This window comes from Camelus dromedarius, chromosome 11 (assembly GCF_036321535.1).
Source record: "Camelus dromedarius isolate mCamDro1 chromosome 11, mCamDro1.pat, whole genome shotgun sequence".
NCBI classification, from domain to species: Eukaryota; Metazoa; Chordata; class Mammalia; order Artiodactyla; family Camelidae; genus Camelus; species Camelus dromedarius.
Window position 1 is genome coordinate 56,305,455 of NC_087446.1, and position 16,626 is coordinate 56,322,080.

At 45.9% G+C, this 16,626-nt stretch overlaps 1 protein-coding gene across 1 annotated transcript; it reads left to right on the plus strand.

The window, feature by feature from the left end:
* The first annotated feature begins 682 nt into the window (after window positions 1-682).
* Window positions 683-11,862, plus strand: AMHR2 (anti-Mullerian hormone receptor type 2). The gene is made up of 11 exons (XM_031462445.2): window positions 683-1,252; window positions 1,554-1,742; window positions 1,987-2,178; window positions 2,431-2,508; window positions 2,664-2,794; window positions 2,902-3,132; window positions 4,625-4,739; window positions 4,883-5,055; window positions 5,246-5,393; window positions 5,569-5,705; window positions 6,566-11,862. Exons 1-11 carry the CDS (start codon window positions 1,168-1,170, stop codon window positions 6,701-6,703), a joined length of 1,617 nt encoding a protein of 538 aa, XP_031318305.1. The 5' UTR covers window positions 683-1,167; the 3' UTR covers window positions 6,704-11,862.
* The last annotated feature ends 4,764 nt before the right edge of the window (window positions 11,863-16,626 follow it).

The following is a 16,626-nucleotide window of genomic DNA, read 5'->3' on the forward strand; positions in this document are numbered from 1 at the left end:
GACCTCTCCTGCCATCTCCATGCTGACATTCCCTTTACACACCCTGTGCCCTCCCTTCGTATTTTGCTGTTCCTGCAGCTTAATAGATATTGGAGATGTACTATGGATATTAGTCATCAGAGGAGGCCCTTCTGCCCCGTCACTTTGTCTCGAGTTTCTCCTATGTCTGCTGGCCTCTGGTGGTGATAGTTTGAACTGTTCTTTTTTTAGTTAATGGCCTGCTGGCAGGTAATGGTTCACATTTTCTCAATCCATATTAAAATATTGGAATACTATGTTCAATGGAAATACTTTTTAATTACTGAATTTTGTATTTTTTTAGGCATCATGGCATAATGCAAAGAACAAAGCCTGAGTTTTAGAGTCAGACTTACTAGGTTCAAATCCTAGCTGTGCTATTTCCTTATCAGAGTGACTTTGGGCAAGTTACCTAACTCAGCTTTCTTACCTACAAAGTGAAGATAATAATAAATAGCTCTGTGGGAGAATTAGATGAGATGATTGTAAAATTCATAGCCTGAGCTGTGCCCTAGCTCAATAAAAGTTTGTTACCTTCTCAATAATGGTGATTTGTTTAGTGTGTGACTCAATGTGGTTTTTTTAAATTTTGGTACCGTAAAATTTACCATCACACCTATTTTCAATGTGATTTTTTATAACTGCTTTTCTGACTCTTGAGTTTGGGAAATGAGGTCAACTCTAGAGTGGGCCGTGAAGCCTCTCTGTGCCCAGGGAACTTTGCACATCTGAGCCCAGAAAATAAGGGCTAGAAGGGCTCTTGGGCACAGCTGAATGGCTCTGAGCACTTGACCTCACTTTGGTTTCCAGCCTGGGAAGGGCTGACGGGGCCCAGCACTTTTCCCAGGGTCAGTAAAAGGCAGAGGTTTGAAGTTAGGCATCACCAGGTTCTCAGTGGGGCCTCTAAGGCCCCCCTCCCACTTTACAGGGAAAAGAGGAGGTGGCTGAATAGAGGAGGATATGAGATTGGTTCTCTGTTCCTCCTTCTCCCTGCTTTCCCTCATACCCATCCTCTCCCCCACAGCAGCCGTCTCCCCCACAGAGACTGGGAAGAGGGAGGGGGGCGGAGTTGGGGACTGAGGGATCAGAAGCCCCGCAGTGCCCAGTATTATCTGAAGGAAGCTCTGGCCGGGGCAGCTGTGCTGGCTCATGCTCCCAGCTCCCACTGCCACCTCCATCAGCATGATGCTGGGGTGTCTGGGGCTCTGGGCACTGCTTCCCGCGGCTGTGCAAGGTGAGTGTCTACGGGGAGGGGCAGGGTCTCTCCACCTACCCATTAAGGGACGGGGCACTTGAAGCAGCCGCCACCCCTTGGGAAGATGGTGAGTGGGGTGGGTGAGTGAGGGTGAAGGGTAGAGCCATGTGTCCCCCTGATGGAGATCAGGTTCCAGGTCTCTGCTGACCCTGTTTCCTCCTGTGGCTTTACCATGCTGGCCCTGGGATGTAAAACGTGTTTTGTCTCTCCTTTGGCTGCTATTTTTGCCCCTGCATTCACTCCCATTTGCACCCTCCCCTCTCCCCATCCTGGGCCGCAGCGCCCCCAAGCAGGCGGACCTGTGTGTTCTTTGAGGCCCCTGGAGTGCGGGGAAGCGCAAAGACACTGGGGAAGCTGCTGGGTGCGGGACCAGGCCCCCCCAGGGTTATCCGCTGCCTCTACAGCCGCTGCTGCTTTGGGATCTGGAACCTGACCCAAGACCAAGACCAGGCCCAGGTGGAGATGCAAGGTGAATGGCACAGCTTGTGGCAGGTGATAGCCAGGGTAGGAGAGAGGCACATGGAGGGGGTGGTGGCAGCTGAGGAGAGAAGTGGAATGTGTGGAGGGAAAGAAGAGCCCTTGAGAGGTGGAAAGGATGCCTCTGATAGAGAAGGGACACCCTCTGTGTTCCCACCCCTATTATGCTTGCTGGTGCACTCTCTCTCCCTCCCTTTCTCCCTTTTTCTCTCCTCCTCCCAATCGCACCCCATCAGGATGCTGGGACAGCGACGAGCCAGGCTGTGAGTCCCCCCACTGTGACCCAAGCCCCAGAGCCCATCCTAGCCCCAGCTCTACTCTCTTCACCTGCTCCTGTAGCACTGACTTCTGCAATGCCAATTACAGCCATCTGCCTCCTCCGGGGATCCCTGGGATTCCTGGTTCCCAGGGTCCCCAGGCCATCCCAGGTAGCCACCAGGGTGCTGGAGCCAGGTGGGGGCTGGGGCCCAGGTTAGGATGAGAGGTAGAACCAGGGCCAATTCCCACCCTACTCCCGTCCCAAGCTTCCCTCCTACTGGCCTTGAGAAGTTGGTTGTCCTGGTGACTGGGAGATAAGGGGGCTTGTGACCAGGATGGGGGTGGGTAGAGGAGAGGGAGAGGAGCAGAGGGCAGATTTGGGGCCAGGCTCATTCAGCCTACATTCTTGCCTTAACACACAGGGGAGTCCATCTGGATGGCGCTGGTGCTGCTGGGGCTGGTTCTCCTCCTCCTGCTGCTGCTGAGCAGCATCATTTTGGGTACTAGTCTGCCCCACCCCACTCTTGTGACCCTAGGACACTGCCCCCAAGTTCTGACCCCCTCCAGGCTCCCCGATCCCCATTACCTCCCACAGAGCCTCCTTCCCAGTCTCCATGCCCATGAACCCTGACCCTAAGGCTCTTCTCTGCCCCAGCCCTGCTCCAACGGAATGCCTGCCGAGTGCAAGGTGGGCCAGAGCCGGAGCCGGAGCCAGAGGCAGACCCAGACTCGGGCAGGGACTGGAGTGCCGAGCTGCCCGAGCTGCCCGAGCTGTGCTTCTCCCAGGTGCCCAGGGAGGAAGGGAGGGGGTCTCTAGGCACTCATGGAGGGTGTGCTGGGGAGGAAGCCCCAGTACTAACTGAGGCCCACACCCAGCACCGTGTCCCCACCAGGTAATCCGGGAAGGAGGTCATGCAGTGGTGTGGGCTGGGCAGCTGCGAGGCAAGCTGGTAGCCATCAAGGCCTTCCCCCTGAGGGCTGTGGCCCAGTTCCAAGCCGAGAGAGCACTGTATGAGCTGCCAGGCCTACAGCATGACCACATTGTCCGCTTTATCGCCGCCAGCAGGGGCAGCCCTGGCCCCCTGCCCTGTGGGCCCCTGCTGGTGCTGGAACTGCACCCCAAGGTGAGGCGGGAGGAATGTATCTGTGAGTGTTTGCCTGTGTGTGTATGTGGGAGGGGCGCTGGATGGCCACTGGGCCCTGTCCACGTTTATTCTTCTGCTTTAGACTGCCTCTTTTCTAGAGCAATAAAAATGATTTTTATTGTTTTTTTCTTTTTATTACACAAGCAATACTTGCTAAATTTTTTTTACTCATAATATATAGACAAAGAAAGGGAGAAATCAAAACAATTCATATTCCCAACCTTAAGGAAAACCACTGTTAAAGAAATACCTCCAGGCATAGCCCTCCAAACTCATTCATTTATTCATTCAACAAATACCTATGAACTATATGTCACACTTCCTGTACTAGGGAAAACATACCTAATCCCTGCCTTTTCAGATTTTATAGAGTAGGAGGGAGACAGAAGTGGATCAAGCAGACACAAAAAGAAATGTAAAGTGTCAAGCGCATTAAGTGGAAAGAGAGGTACTATAAGAAAAGAAAAAGGGGGGAGGGTATAGCTCAGTGGTTGAGTGTGTGCCTAGCATGCACAAGGTCCTGGGTTCAATCCCCAGCACCTCCATTAAAAAACAAACAAACAAACAAACAAATTACCTCTCCCCAACAAATTAATTAACTAGTTATTTTTAAAAAAGAAAGAAAAGAAGAAGGATCTGAGACTCAAAGGGAGGACCATGGGCAATAAGGATGAGGAGGAAGAGGTAGGCGGGGCCAGACCACACCGGGCTTGAGAGCCTGCTAATGACTTGGGACTTTGTCAGCACCTATAGTTCCTCTGAAATCTTGAATTCTGGAGAGTCCCTTCTTTGCCTCACTGCCCAGCTCAGAAATCACTGCTTCTCTGGTTTCATTTGTTTGTTTAACTTTCCTGGCACGTGGAAGGTACTCAATAACGTTTGTAGAATGAAGGCCTCCTTTACTCCTTTCCCTTCACTTCCTGCTTGCTTCTTGAAGGCTGCTTTCCGACCCAACAGCTCCCCCAAGCCGCGCTCTGCTACAGGCTGACACCTCAGGCCAGGTGGTTCACGAGGGGTGCCCTTGCCTAGCCCGCCCTGCCTCTGCTGTTTCTGTCTTTATCCCAAGTCCTGTAAGGCAGTATGAGGTGGTTAACAGTGTGATGCTGGATTCAGACTGCTCGAGGTCAAGCTCTACTCCTCTCTCGCCAAGTGATTTCCAGCAAGTTTACTTGGCTCTCTCAAGCGCCTCATCTAAAACTGACAGGAATGCCTACCTCCCAGGTTGTAGTGAGGGTTCCAGGAGGCCTGGCACACAGTACGTGCTCAGGACCCTTGAACTAGAGATGCTGTTCTTCCTGTCACTCTGACTGATGCGCATTCTCCCACCTCTGCTGCCCGCTGCCTTCACCTGGATGTGTCAGTGTGTAAGTCTGCTGGGAGATGCAGGGAAGTCTGTCCACTGATCTCTGCTCCCGTGGGCGGATCAGCCACCTCAAGCTTTGTGTGTTCCCCCCTTCTCTCTGCTCCCCAGGGCTCCCTGTGCCACTACCTGACCCAGCATACCAGTGACTGGGGAAGATCTCTGCGGATGGCGCTGTCCCTGGCCCAGGGCCTGGCGTTTCTCCATGAGGAACGCTGGCAGGATGGTGGGTGAGCTGGGAGCAGGAAGCCATGGGAGTCAGGAGCCACACTGCTGTTTCTGATTTTCCCTTAGCTTGGAGGGGAAGGATTGGGTCAAAAAGAAAAAGGAAGAAGATCCATGCCCCTTCAGCCTTGGCTTCTCCCACAGGCCAGTATAAACCAGGTATCGCCCACAGAGATCTGAGCAGCCAGAATGTGCTCATTCGGGATGACGGGTCGTGCGTCATTGGAGACCTGGGCCTTGCCTTGGTGCTCCCTGGCCTCGCTCAGCCCCCAACCTGGGCCCCTACTCAACCCCGAGGCCCAGCTGCCATCATGGAGGTCAGTACTCTGGATAAGCGTAAGGCCCAGGATGGTGGTAAGGATGCTGATGAAGTTGTGGCAACAGTGCGGCAGCACCTGTCCCGTTTGGGACATTGCTGAGTCTGGTCAGGGGGATGCCACGTGGACCAGCATTGCGGTGAGGGTTGCCAAGGAGATGATTCTTGGCCTTCCATGCCTCGCTCTCCAGGCTGGCACCCAGAGGTACATGGCACCGGAGCTCTTGGACAAGACTCTAGACCTACAGGACTGGGGCACAGCCCTCAGGCGAGCGGATGTTTACTCTCTGGCTCTGCTCCTATGGGAGATCCTGAGCCGCTGTCCAGATTTGCGACCTGGTAAGGATGGATGTAACAGTGCCCCCCGACTTGTTTCCTCCCCCCATGCCCCATTCACCCATTCTAGACCCACCTACCTCCTGACCCAGGAAGCTCTGCCCTTCTCCCTCCTGGCCTTTCCACAAGGGAGCACCCTCAGGCTAGCTGACACCTGAACTCATGTGCCTTGTCTCAGACAGCAGACCACCACCCTTCCAACTGGCCTATGAGGCAGAACTGGGTAGCACCCCCACCACCTGTGAGCTATGGACCTTGGCAGTGGAGGAGAGAAGGCGCCCCTACATCCCGTCCACCTGGTGTTGCTTCACCACAGTAAGAGGCTACAGGCTGGTGGGCTGGGGACCTGGAGGGTCTCAGCATGGGCTTCAAGGACTTGTCTGCCAGGACCAGTCCACCTACTCCTGTCTCCGCTCCTCTCCCACCACTCCTGGCTCACGTTCAGCTGGAGCTGGGCCGACTTGCTCTGTCCTTCAGGTCATCCCCTTCCACAGTAGGTCTCACTCAGGCCATTCCTGAGCTGCACCTTCCTCTTGCTCAGTCTTGCCTAGTCTTTCTTTACTCCATCATCATTTTGCCCTGTTCCTCAGTTCCTTCCTCCAGGAAGCCCTCCTTGGCTTTACTTCTGCCCTGAGCTCTGCATCAAGATGGCCCCTCTCCTAGTACGCTGGAGCCCAACATTCAATCCAGTACTTCTTCATTTGTGTTTCTGCCATGACCCAATAAAAGCCAGAACTAGGTATAAAGGGTTAAAACAGTAGCCTAACTGAAATTTCAGGGTTTCCTAGGAAATTCATTTCCTAACAGGAAGCCCCTTCCCCTGCTACCAGATCTGAAATTTCCACCACCCAAGAATCTGTTGGGCTAGATAAGAAGGCCCAGGCATTGTTTGCAGAAGACCCTGATTGACTGAGAGGAAAGAGAATAATTTCCCATCTGCATGTTAAGCCATTAACCTGAATTAGCTCCTCAGAGGAAAAGGTGGACTCTCTGGAGAGAACCTGTCTCATATGGAGCAAGGTGCAAAGGTCTGGATATCAGTGATGAAGGCTGCAAGAAAGATCAGAAGAGGAGTGTTGAGAATAGGGCCAGGAGAGATACCTTTCACCCTGGGGCCACTCAGGGGGCCACTCAGGATCCTGGGGTCAAGCCTGCCTCCTGGTCATTCTTTCCAGGACCCTGGTGGCCTGAGAGAGCTCCTGGAGGACTGCTGGGACGCAGACCCAGAAGCACGGCTGACAGCTGAGTGTGTCCAGCAGCGCCTGACCGCCCTGGCCCGTCCTCAGGAGGCCCACCCCTTCCTAGAGGGCTGACCACATGGCTGCCCCTGTCTCTGCCCAGAAGACCATCTCTCAACTCCTCCCTGCTACTATTCTCCCTCGTAGGCCTTAGCTGAGTGTCTGTCACCTCAGTGTTCAGCAAGGCCCTTGTTCCAGAAATCCCCAACCTGCCTGTACCACTTCTCATGTGTAAATATGCAGTTTATGTGTAATCTATGTGCATGCAAACGTAAATACGGAGATCGGACGCCTGTTCTGCTTCACCGCTGCCTTTCCTACTTGCCCAGTGTTTGTACGCATCCTTCTGCGGGCTTCCACTCCACCGCTTCTGACCAGTGACTCTGGCTGGGTGTGCACAGGAAAGGGATAAAGTCAGCTTCCCTGACTCCTCATCCTGGGGCCGTCCTCCATCTCTGTAATCTTGCACACCTCCTCTCCCTCTTCCTTTCCTTCTCTTCCACGAGCCTTTATTTGGTGGAATCTCATGCTGGACCCTGGGGAAGGAAGGATGATAACAATGGAATCGCTTCTCTGAAAGCGTTCATTTTGCTGGGGTCCTGCGCAGTGTCCTGGGGGAATGTCCTTTCCTGAGGTTTGAGTGGGAAGACCTCACAGAGCACAGGACGCTTGGGCTGGGGCTTGAAGAGCAGGAGTTTTCCAGGAGTGTTGGGGGCAGGTGGGCATTCCTGGCCCAGTGAGGTGTACCATCACGTGGTGTAGGAAGAAAGTGCAGGGAACCTGGGTAGCAAAAGTGGAGGGCGTGGAGAGAGGAGAGGTGGTTGTGAAGAACTGTAGGCAAGGCTTTGTGAGCCATGCTGAGTTCTTCATTTCTCTTTTTGGATTTCTCTACAGGCTTTTCTTTCTCATGACAGGCCCTTTAACCCTGAGTGCTGCTCACGGTCAGGCCAGTTGCAAGAAACTGGTTTACAGCCTTGGCTCAGTTTCTAACTATCTGAGTTGCTTCCTCTTTCTAGGCCTCAGGTTTCTCATCTGCCAAACAAAGGGACTGGAGGCCTTCTGATCTAACCCCAGAAGAGCAATGGGAGGGCTTTGACATCACTCCAACAGGATTGTTTCCTGCTTAGTGACCAACTTGCCCTATGTTTTGGGGCAAGTTACTTAACTCTAGAAATCTCAGTTTTATCATGTGTGAAGTATGGATAAAGACACCTACCCTGGGCTGGGAGTAAATAAGTAAATAAACCTAATTACCTCCCCCTCAGAAAACAAACAAACAAACAAACAAAAAACAATACCCTGCCTTCAGGGTTGATTGAGGGTGAAAAAGAAGAGGTGCCAGTCTTGTGCAACACCTGGCCTTAATAGACATTCTGTAAATGCTAGAAGTTGTGACAGAGAGTTAAGATGGACCCCTTCTAGCTTGGCTTGCTGGAGTTCCGGGAAGAGCTCAGGGCTTGGGACTTACTTCCCTGCAGATGTAGATTTCAAATTCTCTCCAGACATCATCACTTGGATAGGCAGCCACCACCTGAAACTAAATACATCAAAATCCAAGCCCCTGCCTTCCCCTCACCGACAAGTCCGCCTTCTTCCCCCATTCTTACGGGCACCAACACCAAGTTTCCCCAAGGAAGAAACTTGTCCCTTGTCCCTTCTTGTGGCCCCAGCTCGTCCCACCATGTCCAGTCAGTTCTTGCAAGGGCAGGGTCTGCTTCTGGCACCATCCCCCTTTCTTTTCTCCAAGGTCTAACAACTGGTGCCCAGTTGCCCCTTGGCCACCTATTTCCCCCACCAATCTAGGCTAAACAGCACTCTTGGAATAATCTTTAAATATAAGTTTCATTATGTCTTGCCTCTGCTCAACAATCTACTTGCCTTTTTCATGACAATCCTGTGAGAACCATTTACAGAGAGGGAAACCAAGGGCTCAGAGAAGTTCAGAAATGTGTCCAAGGTCATACAGATTTTAAATAACAAAGAAGGGATTTTCAGCCATTAAAAATGTTTATGAAGACGCCATAAATTATTAGAAATAGATATGTCATGTGAAAAGAATATACAAATATATGTTGACAAGCCTAATGTTTGTTAAATCAAAAATAAACCTATGGTGGGGAGGGTATAGCTCAAGCGGTAGAGCACATGCTTAGCACGCACAAGGTCCTGGATTCAATCCCCAGTACCACCTCTAAAAATAAATAAACAAACCTAAATACCTCCCCCACCTCCCCAAAAAAACACAAAACCTATGATCACAAGAAAAGCAAACAAACACCAACGGAAGGACATTTTTCAAAATACCCAACCACAAGTATCAAGATCATCAAAAACAAAGAAATTCTGAGAAACAATCACAACTAAAAAGAGCCTAAGGAGACATGACGATTAAATGTAATGTGATATCTTGGATAAGATCCTATAATGGAAAAAGGACACTGGGTAAGAGCTCAAGAAATCTGAATAAAGTGTGGAGTTTAGTTAACAATCATGAAGCAGTATTGGTTCATTAAGGTAACAAACATACCATACTAATGTAAGGTATTAATAATAGGGAAACTGGGTATGTGGAATATGAAAAGTCTGTATTACCTTCTCAATTTTCTGTAAATCTATAATTTGTTCTAGACAAAATAAAGCTCATTAAAAACAAAACAAAACAAAACTATGACCATCTTCAAAACTTCAGAGGCCATAAATACAAAGAACAAGGTTGTGGTAAGCATCACAAGGTTTACCTGCAGTATTTTTGAGTGAGTGTCTAGTAATGTGTTGTATTGAAGGGATCACTAACATAAAAACCAGAAAGCCTAGATTATAATCTTGGCTCTCCTGTCAACTCTTAGAAAAGTTTATTTAATTTTCAGGAAGTTGAATGAATGATTCTCTAAGTCATTTCCAATCTTATAATTCCATGTTGATAAAATATTTAGTCCCAGTTGTAAAGATTACTTCACCAAATCCAGTATATTCCTAGTATGATATTGCCATGATGAGTGATGCTGAGCTCATGGAGATGCAGTATGCATGTAAATAAACTGTTTAGAAACTTGAAAGCATAAATCTATGAGGAGAAATGGACTCATGGGAAGGAAACTATGTGGGGTGGTGGACAATGGGGAGAAGACTGATTTTTTCTTATCTACCTTTTTTTAACCTCAATTTTGAACTATTTGCATATTTTGCATATTAAAGTCATATATTCACTTATTACTTTTAAAAGTCTATGTCTAGAAAAAAAGACTAGATGGAAATATGCCAAAATATTAACAATTAGTGATTCTGTTTGGGTGATGGGACCTCAGAAGTAGTTTGCTTTTTCTTTCCAGATTTCTGTGTTTTCCAACTTTTCTTCAATTCTCATGAATTATTTATAGGAGTTAATAAAAGCATATAAACAAATTTACTATCACCAGAAAACATTCCTTAAAAAAACCACATGTGACTTTACAGTGCCACCCTTCGGCACTGATGGACACGACTTGTAGCTTATGTTACGTTTGTGGTTATGTTGTTTGCTGAAGTTATTTCATTTGTGAGCATTGTATTCTCACCTAGACTGTAATGAAAAACATGGAGTGTGTGGAGAACATAGATTATATTCCTTCTGGTTTCATTATAGCACCCAGTTCAGGACTCAGCACACAGCCTGGTGTACTGGAAAGATAGAGTCCTGGGTTCCTGACCTGAATTGGCCTCTAACTAAGGCAGAACCTGCAATAAACCGCTTCTCCTTTCTGAGCCTCATTTTTCGCATCTGTTCAAGGAGGATGCCATTCGCTTTTGATGTGCTAAGGTATGTTCAGTAAATGCTCATTGACCAACAGACCCGGTAGGAAAAGGATGCTATTTGGTCCCGTGCCACAGTTTTATGTCTTCACCTACCTGTCATAGGCCTACCTGAAGTTCTTAGAAAGCAAGTGATAGGTGACTCATGCTGCTTCGCAATTTTATAGCGCCTTCCTTAGGTCTAGGAAAGTAACTACAAAATCTTCTATAGCTTCAACCTCTCTGAATGTCTCCTTCACTTCTCCCACCCATTACTATTTTTAAAAATTATATATATGAGAGAGGGGAGGTAATTCGGTTTATTTATTTGTTTATTCCTAGAGGAGATAGTGGGGGTTGAACCCAGGACCTCATCCATGCTAATAAGCATGTGCTCTACCACTTGAGCTATACCCTCCCCCGTCTCCCAAATTGAACCTTACTTTCCCTGGAGTGGTAGCTGTTTTTTCTTTCACATACATTGGAGGAAGGTAAATATTTTCCTTTCTGTCTGTTGCTGCATCCAGACCCTTTCTCCATCTTTCTCCTTCAAAAGCCCAAGCTGTTTCTCTGAAACACATATCATCAGACCACATGACTTGCTACTTCACCTTATTGTGGTCATTTACAGACCTCCTGGTCACTCCTGTGTACTTGTTAATATTTCAGCATCTGGCTCAAAATCTTTCTTTTTAATCACTACTTTTGTCATCATTCTTGGCAACTTAAGTCAACATGTGGATAATTTACTTAATCTTTTCATCTTGATCTTTTTACTTCCAACAAAATTTTCCTCCACTACTTCAGACACCAAGATCTGTTTCAAATTGTTCCTCTCTCTGGATGCCATTTTGTGATCTAAGCCTGGACACAATGCTTCCCTTGAACAGATCTCAGTAATGAATGATCTTAAAGGAAGCGAGGGAATGCACAAACAAAGGAAAAGCAGTCAAAAAACAATAGTTTGGAGAAAAAGTAGAATCCTGGTTCCTCCTCAGGAGATATATATAACAATCTGATACCTATCTTTAAGTTCTGCAGGAACTAAGGCCCACACCCAGGTGGAGAATGGAATGACAATGTTGGACTTTTCTGACCCTCAATCAACCAACCAAAGCTTGGACTCTATCAACCTTTGCCCCAATTCTATGCTGAATTCTCCTCTGCTCAAGCCCTTGCAGGAATATGCACGTACCCTTAGCTTAAAACTTTCCTAATTTTGATGTTCAAGGGAATACTGCTTTGGGAAAAATCCCAAGTGTTTTTCTTACTTGCTGTAAATAATAAATCCTTCCTTCTCTTGATCTCTGTCTTGGCTGTATCTTTTGGCTTGACATTCACCAAGAAGTAAACCCAGCTTTCAGGTAACAAGAGCTCATCCTCTCAATCACTACACTGTGCTAACTGAACTGTCTTAGTTAAGGTCAGTGTCTTGACCTGTAAACTTGAACACCTCTCTTCCTGGTTACTTAGGAACTTTGCTCCTTCAATTATCCTTTCTTTCTCCAGCAATATTATTTTTTTTCTCTCTACTGGACAATTCTCATCAGTTTACAAACATGCTTTAAACTTTCCCTCTTAAAAAGTCCTTCCCAAACTGCCCATTCTCTTATGATTACTGCTCCGTCTCTCTGCTTCTCTGTTTTCCAGCACTCCTTGTGAAAGAGGATTAATAAAATGGCCACATTTAGGCTAACAGATTGCTTATTCTTATGCTTGCCCTTAAAACGGTCGGCTGATCTGACTGACGAGTTGCTACTCACAATTTCAGGCCCATTGTTAAAACTAAAGCTAGTAATTTTACTGTTTCTGCTTTATTCCAATAATCGAAGACAATAATCATACTTGGTTTCTGAGTTGTTCTCCAGGGAGGTCACAATTCTGTAATCTTACAAAGTAGGATTACCAAGAAGACCACGCCTTGGGTGCTTACGTACTTACGAGATAAAGAGATCAAAAAGTGACAACCGCTAGGCTCTATAAAACTAGTCACCTGGAAACATCATGACGCCACTCTAAGTCTTCTGATGAGAAAATGACTCTGTTCATTGTTATCAGTGCTTTATTGTTTCAGCTATGTCTATATAATCACACTACACCATCCCCAAGGGGGGTTCACAGTTTTGAAGGCACCAGCCTGCTGTGAGTCCCCTTTGCCCAGCAAAGCAATAAAGCTGTCTCTTTCCTTCTAAGCTCCAAGACCCTGTCTCCGAATTATTCTGCTCATCAGAGACAGGGCTGATCTTTCCGCAACACTTGGAAGACTTGCTTTTGTTTGCTGCCTCGATCTTCTCACTTTTCATTCGCTCCTCAGTTCATTGCAGGCAGAATTCCATCCCTAGCATGTAATTAAAACCATTCTTAAAAATTCACTATCCTTGCAAAATCCAATAGCCAATTCTCAGCCTGCATCCTACATAATTTATCAGCAGAATTTGACACATTTGATAGCTTCCTCCTTGAATCCTTTTTTTATACTTTTGGTTTTCTCCTTCGCTGGCCATTCATTCTTTTTTTCATTTCTTTTTTTCTTTTTTTTTTTTTTTTGAGTATAGATAGATTTATTTAGAAAGATACATACTACGTAGAGTGTAGGCTGTTTCAGAAGGTGAGAGGAAGGCCACAAGCTGTGCGGGTTGTGTGCTTAGGTTAAAGTAAAAATAGATACACACTCCATAGACAGAACCAGGCCATCTCCGAAGATGAGGGAGCGAGAGAGTGGTCATTCATTCTGTATCCTTTGCTCATTCCTCTTCTCTTGCCAGTTTCTAAATATTGGCAGGCCAGAGGCCAAGTGCAGGGCCCACTTTTCTACTCTGGCTACCCCTGCCCCATAGATGACTTTATCTAACTCCTTTACATACCCTGATAACTCTTTTTTTTTCTCTTTGGACAAGACCTCTCCCTGAGCTCCAGACTGCCAAATCCAATGGTCTTTTCAACATCTCCACTTGGATATCTGATAGGCATCTTCAACTTAACCTTGTACGAATGTACTTACATCTGCTCCTCTGCCATCTTCTTTATTTCAGTAAATGACCAATTATTTCCCAGTTACTCAGTATTCTTGGGTTCATCCTTGATTTCTCTATTTTTTTCATTTCTACATCCAGTCCAAATCTGCTAAGTTCTACCTTAAAAAAAAAAAAAAAAAAACAACAACAACAAACTCAGAGTCTGACCACTGCAGATCATCTCCACAACTTCCATCCAAGTCACCACATTCCTTCCTTGGACGACAGCAGTAGCTTCCTAACTGGGTTCCCTGCTTCCACTTAAACCAGCTCTCCCTATTTTGTTCTTTCACCACACAGTGGACCAGAATTATTATTGTTGTTGTTGTTGTTATTATACCATTTAAACCATTTTTAAGCATAAAGTTTAGTAGCATTAAGTACATTCACATTGTTGTGCAACTGTGACCACCATCCTTCTCTAGAACTTTTTCATCTTTCCAAAACAAAACTCTGTGCCCATTAAACAACAACTTTCCATTCCCAGCACCTCCCCACCTCCAGTCCCAGGCAACTGCTTTCTGTTTCTATGAATTTGAATTTGACTATTCTAGGTACTTCATATATATATGGAATCATACAATATTTGTCCTTTTGTGGCTGGTTTATTTCACTTAGCATAATATCTTCAAGGTTCATTCATATTGTAGCATTTGTCAGAATTTCCTTCCTCTTTAAGACTGTATACGATTCCTATTCCATTGTATGCATATACCACATTTTGTTTATCCACTCATCTGTTGATGGGTTGTTTCCATCTTTGGGCTATTAAGAATAATGCTTCTATTAACTTTGGTTTACAGAATGATTTTTTAAAAATGAAAATCAGATCATGTCATTTCCCTGTTCAAAACCCTCCAGAGGCTTCTTTTCACACTTAGAATAAAATCTCAACTCTTTCTCATGGCTTATAAGGCTCTATGAATACTTTCCCATGGCTTCCAAAGCTTCTCCCCACCCCTTACTTTGGGTTAATTTTTCTACACAGTACACATCACTATCTGACATTTTATTATGTAGTTATATTCTACGTTTCCCATCAAGATATTACCTATATGAAAGAAAGATTTTTTTCTCTTGTGTTTTCCCCAGTGCTTAGAAGAGTCCCTGGCTAGCTTGAGAAATTTTTGTTAAATGAAGGAATAACAGAAGCATGATAAATAATTATGGATTTAATGAATGAGCTGAAACAAGCTTTAAAAGCATTATTTCAGTGCTTTTAGAATACTCTGTGATTAATTCTGAGGAAGAATTTTCCAACTAGCAGGTTGGTGAAGAGGCACATGGAGGATACCGGTAACCTATGAGGGTACAGCATAGAGGTTAAAATCATCTAGTCTAACAGTGTAAATTCTTCATGTATATGAGAATCATGGTAGTAATACATGATAGCATATAATAAGTGCTTATTATGTGACAGATACATGGTTATCTCATCACAACTCTATGAGATGGGTACCACTGCCACTGTTTTACAAATGAGGAAATTGATGGTCTGAGAGGTTAAATAACTTATTCAAGGTCACACAATAAGTGTCAGAGTCAGGATGTGAATCCAGGTCTGTCTGACTAACTCCAAAACCACAATGCTCTAGTTGCCTAATCATTCATTCATGCAGTTATTCATTTAACAGCTTATTCATTGATACCCTCCTAGGTACCAGGCACCATGCGAAGTGCTAAGTGGTATTGAACACAGTCCTTACTTTCAAGAAGCTTACAGTCTAATGTAGGAGGCTAACATTAATCAAGTAATTACTGAATCATGTTTATAAACTGAGATAAGTGTGCTAAAGGACAGGTAAGTTTCTACCAGAAGCTACAACAAATGAGCTTTACCTGACTAGGGTGACAAGGCAACTTCCCTGAAGAAAAGATCCTGGAGCTGAGAGCTGATGAATGAACAAGAGTTAATTGGGCAAAAGGGAGAGAGATGGGGAGAGCTTTCCAGGCTGCAGGGGCAGCAAGTGCAAAGGCCCTTCTTTGCAAGGAACCAAGATCTCCTGGAGGGATGAAAGAAGCCTAGGGACTGGAGGGCAGAATATCAGGGGTGACCAGTATGAAAGGAGACCAGAGAAGTAGCCGGGCGGCCCACTGTGGACATTACAGTAATCAGATTTTGAGTGTTCCTTTGTTGGACAAATTGGAGGAAACAGATACTCATACACTGCTGTTGAAATGTAAATAAATATAACTTCTATGGAGGGTAATTCATCAATATTCATAAAAAGAAAATATGTAAAATGACCTATCTTTGTCAGGTTATTTATTGCAATGTTGTTTTGAATAGCAGAAGATTGAAAACAACACAAATGTCCATTGACTGTTTACATCAATTATCGTACATTGTACATGGTACAAAAGAATAAAAGGAGATTGTGAAAAAGATGAGGGACACTCTGTACTGATATGGCAATATCTCCAAGATATATTAAGTGGGGGGAAAAGTTGCAAATTAAACTCTGCATAGTTTGCTGTTTGTATGTCAGTATTTGCTTGACTGTAGTGAAGAAACTGTGGAAGTAAATAGAAGAATCACAGGGTATGTGGGTTGGGGGAGGCTGGGTAGATGAAAAACAAGAGTGGGAGGGAGACTTCTCACTTCATACCTCTTTATCCTTTTTGGTTTTCAAATCATGTGACCACGTTACCTCTTCAACAAAAAATGAATGCATACATGTAAAAATAGTTTCTACCTTTGTCTTTAGGATGACGCAAAGCCATTGAATTTTAAGCAATGGGGTGACAGCAGTTGGCTTTAGAAAGACATTTCCCAGATTGCAATATGGAGTATGAACTGGAAGAGGGCCAGAGTGGATGCTGACAGGACAGTTAATGAGACACCACTTCACACCCACTAGAAAGCTTATATGAGTAAAGACAGACAGTAACAAGTGTTGGCGCAGATGCGGAGAAATTGGAGCCCTCACACATGGCCGGTGGGGATGTAAAACGGTGTGGCTATTTTGGAAAATAGTCTGGCTGTTCCTCAAAAAGTTATACATAGAATTAGCATATGACCCAGCAATTCCTCTTGTAAGTAAATATCCAATAGAATTGAAAACATATGGTCGGTGCATGCGGACCCACGTACCCTCCTAGTCAGTGGGCTCTCAGGGAGCCACAGAGGTCACTGTGCTGAGCGGGGGTGGGGACAGCAGGACAGCTTCCTTATCGCTCCATGGAGCGCCTCCAGCCTCCCTACTGAGGCCACCC

Bases quoted from the DNA above. Each gene is read 5' to 3' on its own strand.
- AMHR2 (XM_031462445.2), top strand. From the start codon at position 1,168: ATGCTCCCAGCTCCCACTGCCACCTCCATCAGCATGATGCTGGGGTGT. The intron at 2,179-2,430 runs GTAGCCACCAGG...CTTAACACACAG, and splicing joins GGGTCCCCAGGCCATCCCAG to GGGAGTCCATCTGGATGGCG. The intron at 5,706-6,565 runs GTAAGAGGCTAC...CATTCTTTCCAG, and splicing joins CCTGGTGTTGCTTCACCACA to GACCCTGGTGGCCTGAGAGA.